This window comes from Pipistrellus hanaki (assembly GCF_964339955.1).
Source record: "Pipistrellus hanaki genome assembly, chromosome: 17".
Lineage (NCBI taxonomy): Eukaryota > Metazoa > Chordata > Mammalia > Chiroptera > Vespertilionidae > Pipistrellus > Pipistrellus hanaki.
The window spans coordinates 13,405,506-13,426,255 of NC_140519.1; the positions used below are offsets into that span (position 1 = coordinate 13,405,506).

Sequence of the window (20,750 nt, forward strand, 5' to 3'; positions counted from 1 at the left end):
CTAAAAGGAAAGCAAAGTGTAAATAAATTAAATGCAAAATATATAGAATTGCACATCAGTGAAAACTCTCTATATAAAAAACTATCAAATACAGCAATATCAGAAAAAAAATTAATAGTTACTCAGCACATAAAATAAGTAAAAATTCAACTAAAAAACTAAGAAAAAGAGTAACAAAATGAACCAAAAACACAGAAGGAAAAAAATGGACATAAAATAGAATTATTGAATTTAAGAAGCAAAAAAATATAATTTTAAGAGTAGAACAAATATAGACACAAATACACAATATACACATGTTGAATGAGTAATCACATATATTTGGGAATTAAAAGTATGAGACTCTGCCTTGCTCAAGTTTATGCACTTATATTTTAAAGTATAATTTAAGTAATTTCTTTTTACTAAACTAGAACAGCTAGAAAATGGAAAATACCAATAATTGCATGAAAAGTACATAAAGATCTACCCTTCACACACAGCTAGCAGGTCCAAATGGTAAACAGATTCTTTCTACCAGAACTTTAAAAAGAGGTAACTCTACTATTATTTACAGTTATTTCAGAGCATTGCAAAAAAGGAAATCTTTTGCATTTTTTATAATTCTAGTACAATATTTGAACTAAAAGCTATTAAAATGTAGCAAGATTAATTTTATTTCAAAGAGTTTAGCAAGTTTTACATGAAAATATGTCAAAAAGTTTACCAAAAAAATAAAAACTACAAGAAAAAATTTTAAAAATAGATACTCCAAAGAAGTTGCCCTGTTAGTGTGGCTCAGTGGTTGAAGGCTGAACCAGGAGGTCGCAGTTCCATTTCTGGTCAGAGCACATGCCTGAGTTTTGAGTTCAATTCCCAATAGGCAGCATACAGGAGGCAGAGATCCATGATTTCCTCTCATCATTGATGTTCTGTCTCTCTCTCTCTCTCTCTCTCTCTCTCTCTCTCTGGGGAAAAAAAATATGTAAATATATATATATATATATATATATATATATATATATATATATATATATATGAAAGTTAATCAAATTTGGAAATAGAATACCAACCAGAAAATAACAAAACAAGTAATAATTTGAAATTATTTTAAATTTATGTTAAAACTAGCCAAAAGATGAAAAGTAAAAATTAATGTAATGGGATATCACTTTTCTCTAATCAAATGTGCAAAAACTGAAAAATTATTGGTACAATAACAGTGTGCATTTCAGCATTCATTTTTGCATTTTATAGTCACAAAATGTGAAAACAACTGAAATGTCCATAAATAGGTTAATATATATCCATATAAATGTGTACATTTTATAATCATTAAAAGCAGTGGCCTGTGATTATTTATTTGGGCTAATTTCTAAAATATACTGAATGATCAAAAGCAAGAGGCAACACAATATACACATATTATCATTTGTGCCCAAAACATTCATATTTATGAAATAGAATAGGGAGTCCAGAAATAAACCTTCACCTTTATAGTCAATTAATATTTGACAAAGAAGGCAAAAAATACAATGAGTAAAAGATAGTTTATTCAATAAGTGGTATTGGGAATATTGGACAGATACATGCAAAAATGAAACTAGACTATCTTCTTTCATTATACACAAGGATAAACTCAAAATGGATTAAAGAATTAAACATTATGATTGAAACCATAAAAATCCTAGAAGAAAACCTAGGCAGTAAAATCTGGACATTTCTCAAAGCAATGTTTTCTCATATATGTCTCTTGGACAAGGGAAACAAAAGGGAAAAAAATAAACAAATGTAACTACATCAAACTAAAATGTTTTTGCAGAACAATGGAAACCATCAACAAAATGAAAAGACAACCCACTGAATGGGACATCATATTCACTGAAACATCTGATAAAAAACTTATAAAACTCAACAACAGGAAGAAAAACAATCCAATTAGGAAATGGGCAAGTCCTAAATAAACACATCTTAAAAGAGGACGTACAGATGGCCAATAGACATATGAAATATGCTCAACATCACTAATCATCCAAAGAATCCAAAATAAAACCTCAATGAGATATCACCTCACACATGTCAGAATGACTATCCTATCTAATAAAGAGGGAACATGCTAATTTACCACCACACCCTCACAAGATGGCGGTGCCCACAGCCAATAAAGAGGGAATATGCTAATTGCCATTGCCTCACAAAGATGACAGCACCCACAGCCACAAGATGGCAGTGCCCTGTCCCCTCACCCCTGCCTCATCCAGCTGGAGTTTCCCAAGCCCTTCAGCCCCATAGGGGAAGGCAGCTGGGGGCAATCAGATTGGCAGGGGAGGGCAGTTGGGGATGATCATGCCAGCAGAGGAGCAGTTAGTTATCAATCAGGCAGGCAGGGGAGATCAGGCTGGCAGGCAGAGTAGCTAGGGGCAATCAAGCAGGCAGGCGAGCTGTTAGGAGCCAGCAGTCCCAGATTGTGAGAGGGATGTCTGACTGTTGGTTTAGACTGGATCCTGCAGGGATATCTCCCGAGGGGTCCAATATTGCAGAGGTTGCAGGCTGGGCTGAGGGACACCCTCTTCCATGCATGAATTTCGTGCACTGGGACTCTAGTCATCAATAAATCAACAAATAACAAGTGTTAGCAAGGTTGTAGAGAAAAGGGAACACTCAGGCACTGTTGGTGGAAATGCCAATGTTCATAGTCTTGTCAGAGATTTCCTCCCACAAGTTTAAAAGAGTATATATTCTAATAAATTTGAGCTTTCATGGATAGAGTGTTGAGAAAAAATATTCCAATATATAACATTTTCACATGATAATAAAGTACATTGACATTTATGTATAGTTAAAAATCTTTAGTATTTAGCTATACACTGAGTAGCCAGATTATTATGATCTCTGAATGCATAATAATCTGGCCACACATTGTGTGTGTGTGAGTGTGTGTGTGTGTGTGTGTGTGTGTGTGTGTATATATATATATAAGTTATCTTTAATTTCTCCAGCTTATATATATATATTACAGGCTTGGTGCATGAATTCAAGCATGTGTGGGGTCTGACCAGCCTATCCAGGGGGAGGGGAAATGGGTGGTTGGCCAGCCTGCCTGTTGGTCGAACTCCTGGTCGAGGGGACAATTTGCATATTAGCCATTTATTACATAGGATATACACTTGGTTTATAACAAAAAGACACACATGGTTTTAGTTATTTTGAATACCTTTTTGATTGAATAAGAATAGTTTCTCAATCCACAATCCTAGATACTGAAACTAACCAGATTCCAATATGACTATAAAAACAATATGTCATTTAAGTACAATGCAGTAACATGTAGGTGGTTTTTGATTTTTGGCTAAATGGTACATTGTTATTCCAAAAGATATCCTGGGTGGAACAAAGGGTAGACTGAGAGTTGAGGAACATTAAATACAAGTCAAAAATATGAAAGGTAACCTCCTATATAATAAAAGCCTAATATGCAAATTGCCTTAATGGTTGAATAACCTGTGGAATGACTGGTCTCTATGACACACACTGACCACCAGGGGGTAGATGCTCAACACAGGAGCTGCCCCCAGCCCGCAGGCCCCAGGCCAGCCAAAGCAGGTGCAGCGGTGGTGGTGGTGGGGAAGGGAGTGCATCACCCTGCTGGTCTCCCTGCAGAGGGCTAGTCACCCTCCCCTCCCCCCCTATTGCAGAGGGTGGCGACAGCAGCGGGGGGGGGGGGGGAGGGGGGCAGCAAGCCTTACTAAAATCACTTCAGTTTGTCGGCAGAGCAAACTGAATTACAAACCTATGCGCTGACAGGTTCTCACTTGAAGTAGTTATCTTTAGAACTCGGTCGGCATGGCTCAGTGGTTGAGCATCAACCTATGAACCAGGAGGTCAGGGTTCGATTCCTCGTCAGGACACATGCCCCAGTTGCCAGCTCAGTCCCCAGTGGGAGGTGTTCAGGAGACAGCCAATGGGTGATTTCAATCATCATTGGTGTGTCTGTCTCTCTCTCCCTCTCCCTTCCTCTCTGAACTCAATTAAAAAAGAAAAAGAAAAGTTATCTTTAATTTCTCCAGCTTATTCTGTTGCTGCCATCAGTGAACCTGAGGTTTAGAGAAATAGCTCCAAGAAACAACTGCCAATCAAGCACCATTATCTGCCACAATGGCAGCAATTCTAGACCATAAAAGAATTTCCAATGTTTGAAATCAAAATATGAGGGTATGAAGATTATTTTCCATTCAGTCATTATTATCTTCCCTGCATTAAAAGTTTCAATTTCAGCAGATTCCTCAGATCTGTTTCTTTTTAATATTTTGTTCAAAAGTTGCATTTTTTTCTCCCACTAGCTTTGCTTCCCAGAACAAATAAACATTTCCACTAACCACGGCCGGCACTGTGGCTGGTCCCTGAGCAAAGGCCTTATGCTGGTACATAATACCTTTTCAAAAGGTGGAAAACTAGCTTCTGGCCTGAGGGAACTTGGAGTGGAGGCTACTTTATACTCTCTCTTATGCATGTACACAAGAATTTCTCTTTCTCAAATATCTTCAAGAAAATCGCCACCCACTTGCCTGTCCACCGGAAGAATCTACATTACTTTGACCAAGGCTGGGGAACTTAAAATCATTCACATATCCTCTGCATAGATTTTGTTATCAGGCACGGACTGTTGCTTCTATATTTAATGTAAGTAATGGAAAGGAAATATCAAATGCTCCTATGATGTAACTCTTCTAAGTTCCTATCAATTTTCAGCAGAACGCTAGTACTGCTGATAGTTACAAGAGTGGCATCTGTTGGTCACTCGTGTACCTGCGCGTATATGACTACAGAAGAAACGACGTAATAGAATGACCACAAAGTATCAATTATTTCAATAGGACACAGCTGGTCCGTGCTAATACTTGGGACACAAGGATGACCTAGCATAGATGTGTATAACAAAAACATCTTTAGGATTTTGTGAATATGCAGCAGACAAAAATGCTTGCTATCAGAAACAAGGTAATGATCAACTGTGTTTTTTGTGTTACCTTGTGCTTTCATTATTAAACCCTTTTAAATCTTGCTTCTGCCGGAATTTTCTAAGAATGTTTGTCAGTGTTTAATAGAGGCTGGGTTTCAAAACTAATTAAATCTCATCCCTGAGTCTCTAAAATGCACTATGTGGAAAGCCCTGAAAGCTAACAGCCACATGGGGCACCTCTCGGAGGGACACCCACAGGTGACACATAGCCCTTCCATGCATAGACCCAGGGAGGGCAGTCATGTCAGTCCATTAGCCTGTGGGAGATCTTGATAATGTCTTTCTGATTTCCTTGATAAAATTAAAACATAAGTAAACATTCTTGGGTTGTATGTTTTTTTTTTAATATATATATATTTTATATTTTATTGATATTTATTTATTTATTTATTTTACAGAGAGGAAGGGAGAGAGATAGTTAGAAACATCAATGAGAGAGAAACATTGATCAGCTGTATCCTGTACACCCTCTACTTGGGATGTGCCTGCAACCCATACATGCCCTTGACCGGAATTGAACTTGGGGCCCTTCAGTGCACAGGCTAATGCTTTATCCACTGAGGGCCATTCTTTTTTTGTTGTTGTTGGTTTTTTTTTAGCACTTCTCTCAGTGGTTCATCTGCTGTGCTTTCCGGGAGGACAAACTCCCCTTTGGACACCATTCACCTACGTGAGAATCGATGGGGGCTTGGATTAGGATGGTTGTAGCCTGCAGGGTGCCAATCAGAACTGAGAGGTGACAACAGCCTGAGTAATACATGCGCTGCTCACTCCTGGGATGCCACTGCACCGAGGGCCTTTCACCGATCAAAGCTAGCACATGTCAACTTTCAAAAAGAATGTAGCTTGAGTTCACAATTACATCTAAATGTTAATTTTTAATGATTCATCATTACTTAACTTCCTAAAAATTGTACCTCTTTTGGCTTACACTGAAAATTTTGGTCTAAATAAATAGCCTATTTCTTTCTTGCATTACTCCACTCCTCCTCCCCTCACTAATAATGCTAATGGCAGCTTTACAAGAGATTCCATTAAGGGTGTGCACTCAAAATACTGTTTCAAAGTCACTGGAAATATTTTTTGTCCCCTCCATCCTGTTTCCTTCTGCCTCCTAGAAATAATCGCTTTTAATCATTTTAAGTTTATGATTGCACCTTTCTTTTGGCAAATAAAAACAGGTATGTATTATAAATGCGTGTGTGCATATATATGCATTATTCCCCCTAACCTTTCTCACGGGAGCAGCATTCTAGCTATACTCCTGTGTGCCATGCTTCCTCACTTAATATCATCCTCAGAGACCTCTCTCTACCTGTTCAGAGAGATTTCTCTTAGTTTCTCAATTGCATAGACTCACCTTATGTGGACATAGCATTCAGTCTGCCTCCTTTTGGTGGACCTCTGAGTTCTTCCTGGCCCTTTACTAGTACAAATGATATTATAATGGTTAATGTATGCATGACGTTTTATGAATTGCCAGTGTGCCTCTGGAATGCATTTGTGGACGAGGAATTGCTAAGTCAAAGGGTAATGCAGTGTAAATTCTCAGTGTGACAGATTAAGGCTACATGCCAGGTCCTTGCTTCTCTTTCATCAACAGTGAGGATTGGGCCTGAGAGATTCAACTCAGGTTGGCGACGGGTCTCCGGTTGGCTAGGACAGGACCAGTGTTGGCTCAACAGTGTAAGCAGGACTCAGGAAGGCGTCTGTGCCCCTGGCGCTGCAATGTCCAGGCGACAGTCTCAGCAGGAACTGGTCAGAGCCACCCACAGAGGGAACAGGCTTTGCTCCCGAGAGCCTAGTCCACTGTTCCTGGGAAAGCCCGTGTTTGCCTTGTCAGGGTGTGCTTGCTTCTCATGTGCTTGTCTCCCAGACCTGTCCCTGGGGGCGAAGGAGGAATGAAGGAATGAGGCGAGGCACCCACTATGCCCCCCACCTGCATTGCCAGAGGTGTGCAAGTCTAGGAGGTTAAGACTGTTTTGCATCCATCAGGCCTTGTCTGAGGCTGGAATCTGCTAAACTCTCTCTCTCTCTCTCTCTCTCTCTCTCTCTCTCTCTCTCTCTCTCTCTCTGTCTGAATGGGGCCCTGTCTCCATTCCTTGTGGAGATAGATGGAACCTTCAAAATATGTGGATGGGAACCTGGAGACTTGGGAGGAGAAAGTGAAGTGAGCCTTAGCCTATTTTGCTCAGTAGATAGAGGGGTCATCCTGCAGACTGAAGGGTCCCAGGTTCCATTCCGGTCAAGGGCAATGCCTGGGTTTCGGGCTTGATCCCAAGTAGGGGTCATGCAGGAGGCAGCTAATCAATTATTCTCTCTCATCATTGATGTTTCTATGTCTCTCTTCCTTTCCCTTCCTCTGAAATCAATACAATTATATATTTTTTTTAAAAAAGAAAGTGAAGTGAGAAGGGAGGACTAACATGAGGAAGAGAAGCTGAGTGAGAGCCTCAGGCCTCCAGGGGATGACTCTCTGAGAAGTCTTGTGTTGGTGAGGCTTTCTCACCTTGTGTGAAATATGGCGAGGAATTTAGTTCTAGATTTGGGTGGGATCTACCATCACATCAGAAAGGAGTGACCCTTCTGCAAGGCAGAGCCACTCTGGGAACCACAGCCTTGGTCAACTGGTGCTTCTCCCCCATGACCACAATGGTTTCTCCCGAGGCCTTCGGTGTGGGAAGCATGAAAATATCTATGTTCAACTCACGCAATTTCCTCAGCCAGAACTTCTTGGTAGTTACTTTGGGTGTAAGTAGAAAAAGAAAGGAAGAAGGAAAGAAGAATGAAGGGATGGGGAGAAGGAAAAGGCAAAAAAAAAAAAGAGAAAGAAGATGTGTATTTCAGTGACGTTGTTTTAGAAAAATAGGTCATCTCTTATCAAAATTAACATGCCCTCTAGTTCTGAATGTACTTTAAGATTCTATTGGGGAAAAAAAAATTTAAAAACAAAACAATTAATTATAATTTTTTTATTGAAAGAAAAACCAATATAGCTGAATTCCAAAAGCTACTCATGATAAGCTTTATAAGGACAGAGGTTTACACAGCTTCTATGTATGTACACATTCATGACATTATATCACATCATTGCAGGCACCAAGCATGGCCACAGTGTTAGGTAATGAATAAAACTCATCCAAATGAACCCTTTTCATAAAAATAATCTAAAATGATACAGTATATGGTAGGTTTATGTACATATTTGAAACATTCAGATACCTTAAAAACACATTATTTTCATATGTGCACCACAATGATCTCTAATCCTTAAAATATTACGGTACCAAAATTCTGTTTGTCAAGTAACACAAGATGATGTAATCGATAGCAAGCACCAGTTAAAGTCAGCATTTAATTCTCCAAACAAGAGGCTTTCTAACACACGCACAGCGATGTGGGTATTTAAAAGAACCATTGAAGTAATTCAGAGCCTCAAACTTTGTTTCTTTCATTAGTTGATTATTTCAGAGACAATGGGCTGGGGCACCGGATGATTTACATCATTTTTTTTTTATTCTATGTTTGATGGGATCCTGGGGTTCTCGGAAGAAATTTCCAAGGCACTGGGGAAGGAGTGGGGGGTAAGCAGATTCATTTTTGTGTGTATTGAATGTCAGAGCTCTGTACTAGTGTGTCATTGAGGTCATGGAAAGGTTCTGTTGCTTTAAAATAAGTTTGAAAATACTGATTCGGAAAACAGCCTCAAAGGGTACTTCATTAGGTTACGTGAACATAGTTGAAGAAACATCTCTTTCCAAACAGATGATCACATCAGTCAATTACATACCTCACTGGAAAGTTTACCTAAGAATATGGCCCATTTAGTTACAGGTGATGTGATTTTTAAACATCGGTTAGGCTAAAAAAAGAGTTTGAATGGAATATTAAAACTGTATTAGTAGCCCAATAGTTCAGCTTAAAGAACATTATCACGTTATAGACCAACAAGTCAAGGTGAGGAGATAATCCTTCCCTATGTGGAATTAATTTTTTAACCTCCTTTTTATCTTATGCGCTCCGCAAAGTAAAAATAAATCATTGCTTCTGAAAGTGGAGCACCCTTATAATCTTGTTTGCTAATTTTAATTCTAATTGTATTTAAAATGTAAACCAAATAAAAATATTTTAATAATGCCTAGTTAAAAAGAATAAAACAACAACACTGTAATCAGCACCTCATGAAAACCATGAAAAAATTATTATTTAGCAAAATAGATACCAAGATACAGCATTGCTCTTATCCTCTTAGAAAAGTATGTCGAAAGAGTCAAGCATTTTCAAATACTGTCTGATTTAGAGAGTATCTGAGAATTATGAAATTATGCAGCTTAAACTTTTATTGGACAGAAGACAGGGCTTTTGTTTCAGGCCAAGTAACCCATCAAGAATTTGGTTTTACAACCGCCAGAGGGCGCCAGCGCCTGCAGTATGGTTGGTGTAGGTGTTTAACCTTCAGGCAATATTTGAATTTGGACATTGCCAAGCTAAGAAATGCCTTAAAAGAAAGTTAGTAACTTCGGAAAAGTAAATTCAGAAAAGTAAATTTACATTCTGTAACACTAAAATAATTTTTGGGCTGTTAGATTAAAAATAGAGTTCACCGGCCTGTTTCTGGTTAAGATTAATTTAACCGGATTTTATTATTATTTCCGAATTGTAATTGAATGCATAACACTTTCAATAATGACTAAAAAGAGCCTTACCAAAGCTATTAACACTAACAATTCATTTAGCACCATATATTTAGCACCAAAATAAGTGATAGTTCACACCTAATAAAAACATTGCAAAGAAACCTCAAAATTGTAACAATTTTGGTGTTTGTAATGCATTTTCAGCACCATTAGCCAGTTCATTGTTAAACCTCCTAAGTTTGTGATTGGCCTCTCATAAGTCAAAGTTACACCATGACATACTTTTAAAAAATCATTTTGTGTGTGTTTAAACATGTCTTCCCCATACATATAATGGCAATATTAAAAAATCATACGTAAGCAATGATAATGCTAGACTGGTAGAAATCTAATTCTAGATTTAGTAGTTAAAGGCTTCCATCCATGTCAAGATTTTCATCCTTGGAGACTGCAGGGCCCGGGGAATGTTGTTACACACGGCGGAGGACATAGACCTCAGGCTAAGCATCACTTTCCCTCCATGGACACATTCAAATGGCCTGCTCAGCTGATCATCCCGATAATAAGCAGGGGATGAACACAAAACACAAACTGGCCGAAATGTGTATGAGATTTGCTTATGGAGAGATTATAAGTTGATTCACATGAGTATGTGTGTGTGTGTGTGTGTGTGTGTGTGTGTGTGTGTGTGTGTATGTACATATATATGGTCTCGCATCAAATGTTCAGAGTAAATTGTATTGGCTGAACTTGCCCTAGTGTTTGGTCAACTCTGTGCCAAAACTGCCTGGAGCTTTCAAATGGCTGTTTCCATGGTTTCAAGTGAGTCTGACCTCCCTGCCAAATGACTTGGTAGGGACACTCTGATGGCCCAAAGAAGTGATGATGCTGGACAGAAGCAAAAGGGATAATAATCTCTGGTTCTGCCACATGGTAAAAGCAAGTTTATCTGTCAAAACCAGGAACATTAAGACTGTTGCTACCGAGCCCATATACAATTCTATAAAGAAATCCATCAGTTTAACAGCAAAATTTATCATTTTCCCAGTCTTTTGATGACATGAAAGCCAAAAAATACGTGATGTAACAGACTTATTTTTTACCTTTTTCCTACAAAACAAGGTGGAAATGAAAAAACTATACCATAAAGAGGATCCACACTGTAAAATATGTTTGCTAATTACTGTATCTTTTAAATGAAACCTTTTGAAATGAAAACTTCAATACTGACTGTTTAAAGCTGCTCTTATGAAATAGCTTATCCCCAGACCCTTTCTGCCTCTGGGAATTACAGTGAGAAATAGTTATCCTAGCACCTCCGTTGCATGCTGTAAAAATATGACAGGCTACTAGCAAACTGTCATTTGCTTTGGCCCGGGAATTTTACATGGCCACATTATATTACTGACTTTAAAAAGTAGAGATAGACTAACAAATATACCCGTTACATTTTCAGCTGAGTTGCTAAATTATAAATAAACTTAGCCATGATTTGGAACAGACTGCTGAGTAAATTATAAGTGTGTAGACCCTAGTCTTAATCTGAAGACTATGAAGATATGTCTGAAGATTCATCTGGATTTTTGATGCATTCAAAGCTTTGTACTGAAGACATTTTTGTCTTAATAAAAATGGAAAGGTGGGATTCCTCTAAATTGTTGCAGTTCTAGAGTTCTTAGTTAATGCTGAAAACCCATTCATAGAAACATTTATTGCATTACAACCACTGTATAAGAAGCTGAGATAAATGCAAAGAATTAGAGTTTCTGCCAAGGAAAAGCTCACAAAAAAATTACTTTTATCTTAAAGAAAAGTTTGACATTAATGATAATTTTAATCTTCATAAGTTCTATTACTATGATAATTTTATCTTCCTAAGAACCTCTGTGAAACGTGAAGCAAATATCATTGTTCATTTTTAGAGCTAAGAAACCAAGCCACACGAGTAAACCAGTAACAGAATTGGAACTAAGCATAGTCATCTTTGGTTGAATAGTACTTTTCTACTTCTGTGCAGCAAAATCAGGGATGGAAAACACTTTCTACAGAAATCAAGCCAACGTCCTACCAATGAGATTTCTCTCCAACTGCCTATTGCATGTTAGATAAAATTCGAATTGGGGCCTGAATCATATAATTATTTCTATTTTTCATTTAAATCTCCAAAATACGTATTTTTAATAAAGTCTATATAGTGCCCACAGAAGCGGAGTAATAGGATATCAAAACATTTGGTCATCAAATCCAGTTTGTAAAAGGAATCAGGCCAATTATGTGTCATCATGAACATCAAAACTCCAGATGGGTATTTCTCCCGCATTGAATGGATTTAATTAACTATCTATCCTCTCAATGCACCCACCCTGAGAAACTGCAAGTGTGCAGGGAATTTTAAACAAGTAGCTTCCTTCTGTTACTTACATTCTGGAACTAACCATATTTTCTTACTCAGAAGTTCTATGGAAGTATTATACAACCTAAGCACTTCTCTCTCTCTCTCTCTCTCTCTCTTACACACACACACACACACACACACACACACACACACACACTTACTCAGAAGTTCTATGGAAGTATTATACAACCTAAGTACTTCTCTCTCTCTCTCTCTCTCTCTCTCTCTCTCTCTCTCTCTCTCTCTCTCTCTCTCTCTCTCTCCCTCTCTCTCTCTCTTACATACACACACACACACACACACACACACACACACACACACACACTCAGATAATTGAGTTTTCTCTTAAACAGATTTCCTGAATGAGGAAATGTTGCCTTTCCAAAATCCCATGAGTGAAGTTTTCATAGTAATGTTGAGCTCCACAACCAAGCCTAATTGAGAACTCAACTGAAGTCTATTCGTGCACATAGAAATAAAATCTGGTAACTTGTCCTCAGAAAGTCGTTCTGAAGAGGGCTGTTTAACAAGTCATTGCTGTCTGTGGTGTGCACCCGAGGTCTCTCATATGAGCCCCAAAGTCCCACCATCACAGTGAAGCAGTGGCGGCATCCTTGGTACCCAGGTGTTTCTTTCTGGCATCTTTACCTCCTGCTGACAGACCTCACGAAGCCCTGCACCTGGAGTATTTGTGACTTTCATACCTGCCTCCTAAATCTTACTTCTCCTGGGCCGCTTCCATTCTTAGGGCCTAGCTTTCTGCCTTCCAAAGGCACAACTGTCCACTCCAACCTTCTGGGCAGTTGCTAATTTGTCTCTGCCTCTTCTGGCTTCAAGCACCGTGGCTGAACGTTCACGCTAACCAGGAGCCTTACCTACGGCACAGTGTGGCTTATTGCTATTGTGTTCACGTCTGCAAAGCTACATGGTCATCAACTCTTTAAAAAATAATAGCTGTACAGCCAAATCATGGGGCTGTATTATCTCCTGAAATGTTTTTGTGAGCTTCTGAAGGCAGGAACCAAATCTCATTATCTTTGCATTTTGAGAACATAACCAGAAGCGACTAAGTAAAAGGTAGGATCTGAACCTCACATAGTTGGAGCATAACCTTTCATAAACCCAAGTAAGAAAAAATGTCTCCAGAATGAAAGCTTGGATTGCTTAGTTAATTTAGTATAGCCAGATATCACTGAGGGTTATTTTGCAAACTGTTATTTTGTGGGTATTACAAAGGTGGGTGCTGTACATGCCCCACCACCTCACATCTATTTTGAATAGAATATTTTAAGTTTCCCTTCAGTTTACTACTGAATCATATTATTATTATTATCATCAATGTGTTACATCATCTATTATATTTGTGTATATATGGACATATAAATGCATATACATGTGTATGTCTATATATGCACACACATACCTTACAGGTCAAATAGGTTTTTTAATTCCGTAGGAACATAACATAATTCTTTTAGAAAGCACGTTTTAGAAGTGGATGCATCGATAATATCACTACTACCTATACAATATTTTAATTTAGGGCTAGAGATCAGAAAATAGAAGTGGATGTTCTGATGACCTCGAGAGATTAAACAAACATATTAGACAAACACTGATTTATACACAAGGACTAATAAAAGGAAAATAAGATTGTTATAAAATATGTATAATATGTGCAAAACTCAATATATATATAGACCTGTGATTCCCAGAAAGCATTCCACTTCCTGGAGGAGCCGGTAAGCTTATTTGAACCAATATAGGTAGTTTGACGTTACTCCCGGAAAACAGAGGTTGTCAGTACAGGACCCCCCGTAACTCGGAGGACAAGCTGAACATGGTACTCCTACTTTATATGGTGCTTCTCCAATCCAGTTGCCCCTAGAGAAAAAAAAAGAAAAGAAAAAGAAAAAAAAATGGTAGCATTAATGTTACTCATTTATTGTTGCCCTGACTGGTTGCTCAGTGGCTAGATTGTTGTGTCAGCCTGCTGATCAAAGGGTCACAGGTTCAATTTCTGGTCAAGGGCACAGCCTCAGTTTCTAGCTCAATTCCTGGCCCCAGTCAGGCTCCTGCAGGAAGCAACCAATGGATGTGTCTCTCGATGTCTCTCTCTCACACAGGTGTTTTTCTCTCTCTTCCCCCACCTCTCTCCCTTCTGCTCTTTCTAAAAAAATCAATGGAAAAAATATCTTGGGATGAGAATAAAAATTTTTTATTGTTGTCAAGCACACGATCACATGTATTGACATGATGATTTTTTTTGAGAAGTTTGTCATTTTTGGAAAAGCACTGTAAGTTATATCCATTTCTTATTTATATGGTAACTCATTTATATATCTTACTTTTAAAACACTTTCTCTCTGACTTAATAGTATCTTAGTTTATAGGTGATAAGTGACTCACTACAATGAGTAGTGACATAATTAGTCATCTGACACCAGGCTTAATGCTCATTCCAATTCACCACACCTGTCTCTTTCCTACAGCCATCCCCTGGAGCACACAGACCAGATTCACTTTATAAAAAAATTAATTTCTTTATTGATTAAGGTATCACATATTTGTCCTCACCCCCCATTCCAATCCCCCCCACTCATTCTCCCACCCTCCTATTGTCCTTGACCACTGGTTAGGCTCATATGTGTGCACATAAGTCCTTTGGTTGATCTCTCCCTTTTATCCCCACCCTCCCTCTGAGGTCCAACAGGCTGACCCATGGCCCTTTATCTCTGGGTCTGTTCTTGTTCATCAGTCTATGTTGTTCACCATTTCCCCTAGATGAGTGAGATCATGTCCTACTGAAAATATACTTATAAGAATCAAAAATGAGACAAGCAGCCGAAACCGGTTTGGCTCAGTGGATAGGGCGTCGGTCTGCGGACTGAAAGGTCCCAGGTTTGATTCCAGTCAAGGGCATGTACATTGGTTGCAGGCATATCCCCATTAGGGGGTGTGCAAGAGGCAGCTGGTCGATGTTACTCTCTCATCAATGTTTCTAGCTCTCTATCCATCTCCCTTCCTCTCTGTAAAAAATCAATAATATATATATATATATATATATATTTTAAGTGAGACAAGCAATAATCATTATGCTGAAAGGCATATGAATCAGTCTGTACAGATTCACTTTTAAAAAGCTCACACTAATAAGATTCTAAGGTTAATAAAAATATATGAGTATATACACCTTTATTACTGTTTTTGTACTTATGACAACTTCCTATGCATGTCATCATTTCTGGGAGGCTTAGAAATGATTACATGAACAAAAAGTTGTCATAAACACACACAAAAAGTAATAAATGTTCACAAAATTTGTTCCTGAAGTTGTAAAATATTGTAGATTTTCATTATTTATAAAATGAGATATCGAAAACTCCATTTTTGTAGTAAGAGAATGAGAGCCCACAGAAGCAATTAAAAGTGATTTCAAAACGTTTTCCCATATATACATTCCTAGCCTTTTTTATAGTAGTGCTATTCATTTTTTTTTATAATAAACACATTTAACTGAATTACTTTGTGTTCTCAATATTTTTCTTTATCTGTATTGATCGCCAGTATCACAATAATACACCAGTTCACTATTTAGAAGAGTTACCTACAGTTACCTTACTGTTATTTAGGTCCTTTAATTACAAAGGAAAGAGTAATAAATGTATTTGGGTAGCCTGGGTTAGTAACCAGCATACTGGGAAATAGCAATATAGCCAACAATGTGAAGGCACTGGAATGTCCAGAACATCTGGTTGTCAGTAATAAAAAGTCAGGGTAGAAGATTAGACGGCAGTAGGTGAGAGGCTAGCACATGAGACAGGTGGTTCTCAGAGTCTTTAAGACCCGAACGAGACCAAGCAGGGACTCGGAACCTGTCTCTATAGGGCGTGAAGGTATCAGTTTAAATCAGCCAGTTAAAAATTCACACTTATCTATAAAACATTTATCTATAGACATGTAAAACAGGCTGATTAACTATTCATATTACAACCTGAAATGAGATTCTAAAACTGTCCACCAAACAGAGTTTATTCTTTAAAAAAAAAAAAAAAAAAAAAAAAAAAAAATATATATATATATATATATATATATATATATATATATATATATATATATAATTGATTTTTTTACAGCGAGGAAGACAGAGGAATAGAGAGTTAGAAACTTTGATGAGAGAGAATTATCGATCAGCTGCCTCTTGCACACCCCTTACTGGGGATGTGCCCGCAATCAAGGTACATGCCCTTGACCGGAATCGAACCTGGGACCCTTCAGTCGGCAAGCCGATGGTCTATCCACTAAGTCAAACCGGTTTCTGCTGTATCGAGTCTATTCTACACTCTGACCTCCAGAGAAGCTTCCTCAAGTGTAACTCTGATGACATAAGCTTGCTCAGAAACATCCTAGGGGACCCGTTCTCTGATGAGTGCAGCTCCCTCCTTGGTCCTAAGTTCCCCATTTTATTGAAAATCATATTTCTCTAGGTATCTTTACCCAAGCTGCAACTTTATCAAGATTATGCTATTTTAATTTGATATTTTTCTTTTTATTTTATATACTTCTTGAAATTATACAGCACATATTTTAGTAACATGAATTTAGAAGTACAATTTTATTATCTGTAATAATTATATGTTATGTTATATACTTTTATATGAGTCACAGATTTTTATTGAATAGAGGATAACTAATTATATTCAATAGTAAATCAGCCAACTAATAAAACTATTATTTATTCTTTCATTGTTTAGTCCTAGTGCATGTAATTACATTCTCCCTCCCTGTCTCTGTCTCTTTCTCCCCCCTGAAAAACTATTAGGTTTGAGATAACTTCATACTGGCATTAGAAGAATCATATTCACGTATCAGTCAGGATTTGAAAACTTTCCTTATTGCCTAGGTTTCAAAATAACGGTCTTTTATTACAGCAAATAGAGCATATGAACACTGTATCTTAATCTCTTGAACCCATAAAACGATCAAATCTTTCATTGATAGTATTAGAAATTCTAGTCATTTGGCCCAGAACAGAGAAGTTAAATGAATAAAATACAAATGTCTTTCATCATCTGAAGAGGATACTTGGTTTATTTGTGTCAGAAACAAGGGTACAAGCCTAATAGGAAAATATAAGGACTGAGACTGAAAATATCAACCAAAGGCACAGTCCCATACTTTTTATAAAGCAGACACATTCTACTTTCCAAATCTTACTCTTCTAATAATTGTGGAGAGGGGTCCATCGGGGAAATTGCTATTTCTCTAACTGCAAAAACACTGGCACACTACCACACAATGAGTAATGCAGCTGCTTGTGAACCATGTTCTCATTCCCTCCCCACACTGGCAATGCTGGAGAAAATCTTTGGGACTTACTTTGGAAAACACCAAGAATGTCATAAATCCTTTGCACATTTTGGTATTTACTCCAAATGGGAACAGACTCATGAATAAATACTGCAATCTTTTATCAGCTGAAGAGTTATTGTTATCAAGAAGGCATTTTCTCGAATGTTAACACATGCTTATTTATTGCAAAAATGTTCATAAATATGTCCGTATTTTAGAAACTGCAATCAATTTCACAACATTTTTATGTATGCCATAGGATGAAATTACTGAGTACTTTTTTTAATACTGAAATTTAGATCATGGCAAAGCCTTGAAAAAGAAGTCATAGCTTGAAAATCTTCCCTTCTGATATTGAATGCCCCCCTAGCCATCTATGGAATTAATAAACTATAGTTTTAAATTTTACCCCTACTACAAAGATGGAAGAAAAGCTTGTTTTGCTTTCCTAGGGAAAAAAGTAAGTTGATATCTTGGCACTTAGGGGTAGGAATATTATGGTGTTGATAAATTCCCTAGGAGATTGTGTTCTGATGCTTTTTTATGTAGCTATCAAAAGCCTTGGAGTACAGAGTTTATTTTACAATCGCCATGACAAAGGAAAGAGTGTGAGGGAATTTAGTGAATCTCCATACTCGGATTGTTCTGCCACCAGCTTTGGCCCCGAATCCTTTTCCTTGTGCAAAGAAGCCTTTCAGCTCATTTTTCAGGTTTATGGGAATAACAAAGGATTCAAGACCAGAGGCCCTTGTATTTGATTCTTTCTCATTAAAGTACCCAGCAGACTGCCCTAGCTGGTCTGGCTCAGTAGATAGAGGCCTGTGAACTGAAAGATCCCAGGTTTGATTCTGGTCAAGGGCACATGCCCAGGTTGTAGGCAGCATGCAATAGGCAGCCAAATTGATGTTTCTCTCACTCCCTGTCCCTTCCTCTCTGAAATCAATTTTAAAAAAAAGTCATCTCATTAAGGTAACAAGAGGCACATTAAAAAAAGAAGAAAGAAATACCCAACAGACTGAATATATTGAATAATCACGAAAGGTTCTGGAAGCAGCAGGCCACCTGGGACTTACTTTGGGGCGTAGTTGCACACCAGGTACACTGCACGGCGCCACACAGTTCCCCACACATTCATGTTTTGGCAAGTATGAATTGCACATCCGATCCGATTGGAGGTGGCCCAAACCATCTGCGAAAATAAACCAATATACCATTACTGAGTCAGAGCTAAGAACACGCATGCTCACCAAAATAGACCCAGAGACGTGGAAGCATGCAACAGATTGAGGATTCTTAGAGAGAAGGAGGGGTGGGGAAGAGATTAAACAGAAAATTTATAGGCAAATATGCATAACCCATGGACACAGACAGTTGTGCTGTGAAGGGCTGGGGAGGGGGCAAGAGTGGGGAGGAGGGGTCAGTGGAGGAGAAAAGGGTGCATCTGTAATACTTTCCACAATAAAGGTAAATTAAAAAAAATAGTTAAGACCATTTTTTAAAAGTATGACCCCGAAAATGAACGAGACAGTTGAGATCACCTGTGTATAATGTGTACACATGGGGCCAAAACATCTCATAGGACATCTGGGGTTGCAGTCCTGGGGATACGGAAAGGCATAGTCTTTCACTTCATCATACCAAGGCTTGACCAACTGGAGAATGGAGCGATATCTAGATATCAAGATAAACAATGAGAGCTTAGAGCACGGCAGTGGGTATACACAGCAGACTCCTGTTAAATTGTAAGCTGTTCATTATGCAGATTATTCAAGATGAATCAAGAGCATACCCACCCCTCACAATTACCATCACTACCTTGTAGAATCCTCTCTTCCTTCAAGTAGGACCAACATAAGAAAGCCCAGAGCTGGATCAAGTGATTCTATATTTGCATAAGTATATGCCTGATGGTTCCAAAAACAGACATGCAGATATTTCAGGACTTATCATTTTATCTTGTTTTATCTATGTCAAAAATTTCTTCCATCAGAATCTTACACGCAATTAAGAGTTGATATAGTGGAAGTAGTCGCGATACAAGAACTCAGTGTGGTGTTTTTTTTCCTTAAACGTATATCACTTTAATTTTAAAAATAGGACACCTGATTTTCTTCCCCCACATGCAAGAGACTGGGCCTTTTGAACGTTGTGTGATGACATTCTACAGTGGTAGGAAAATTATCCCATCACTGGGAACAGCTTTTCCATAGCTGCATATGCTTGCAGATAGGTGTGTGTGTACATATGTGTGTATGCATATGTATGTGAACATGTATAATTTTTATAACAGATTTATGCAACCACGGGAAAGCTGCAGACACACAAGAATGGCTTCTGTCGCTGTTGGGATTTTCTTGAGGTAGAAGAGACAGGATAGAGGGTATAGCACGTGCTGATCCTTTCAAAGCTAAAGGAGGGTGCTTCAAGAGTGAAATGGGAAACTAGTCGTATTTGTCCCTTTATCCAATAAAATACTCCTTGGAGATATCTAAAATAGCCAGGGGTCCAGCCTCTGTGCCCGGCACATAGTAAACAATCAATATTTGCTGATTCGACTCGAAATTGGTGTCACTCCGCCTTGGAGCCTGTGAGCAGTGACGTTGTGTGGCTGTAAAGGGTACCAGGGAAGCCACTTCCTACCTTCCGGTTCGCACAGAGAGGTTCTGGCCCAAAAATCTCAGTAAGTAAGAAGGTCCATGTTCCCAAATGCAGGTGGCGGCCCAAGCCTCAGCAGATTTGGCAAGATTTTCATCCCAAACCTGTGAAGGGGAAGAAAAAGCCTTTAGCTTTTCAGGGTTTTGCTGGTAAGAAACAAAAAGCAAGAGGAAAGAAAGGTGCTACTGTCCCCTAAAGTTCTTGCAATGCTGGTTCCTGAGGCTGTTTTGATTAAAACAAAGCAAATCCAGGCACTGATACTTGAAGTTCTATAATGTAACATGATTATACCACCAAAACTTTGTTGTTTTTATAGTGTCCCTACACCTAAAGTCTAGACATCAGTTTTAGTAAAGGGTTGGTTAACAAAAATATTATACTATATCTAGGTGTTACTTGGGGATACCTCATACTGATCACTGAAATTTGAATTCCCCAAAGTCAGTTGATTTCCCTAGAGGTCATCTTCATAGCAACAAGGAACCATGCTATTAAAATCTTAAAAACTAATATGATCAAAGTTATTCAAATCAGTTTATCAAGATTAATAACATCTAATATTATACTGAAACTTTCAAAGGTTAAACTATATTAGCATGCAATGAATCCCATGGAATTTCCACATTTTATATCATTTGAACCTTTGGTAATAATAACATGAGATTTACATTTTAGTTGGCATGAACTGGAAACAGACTATGATAAAAAGTAA

The 20,750-nt window shown here is 38.1% G+C and overlaps 1 protein-coding gene and 1 long non-coding RNA gene across 3 annotated transcripts in view; one reads left to right on the forward strand and one right to left on the reverse strand.

The window, feature by feature from the left end:
* LOC311612207 overlaps nt 1-20,750 on the forward strand; it is a 794,730-nt gene that overhangs the window by 461,298 nt on the left and 312,682 nt on the right. The gene's annotated exons all lie outside the window — the stretch shown is intronic.
* The window catches only part of PI15 (peptidase inhibitor 15), a 32,643-nt gene continuing 24,162 nt past the window's right edge, over nt 12,270-20,750 (reverse strand). The window contains exons 3-6 of the mRNA XM_084864267.1: nt 20,024-20,142; nt 18,922-19,054; nt 18,457-18,572; nt 12,270-13,915 (exon numbers count right to left, since the gene is read on the reverse strand). Of these exons, the coding sequence (XP_084720393.1) occupies nt 13,780-13,915; nt 18,457-18,572; nt 18,922-19,054; nt 20,024-20,142 (504 nt within the window). The 3' untranslated portion in view covers nt 12,270-13,779. The remainder of the gene's footprint in view (nt 13,916-18,456; nt 18,573-18,921; nt 19,055-20,023; nt 20,143-20,750) is intronic.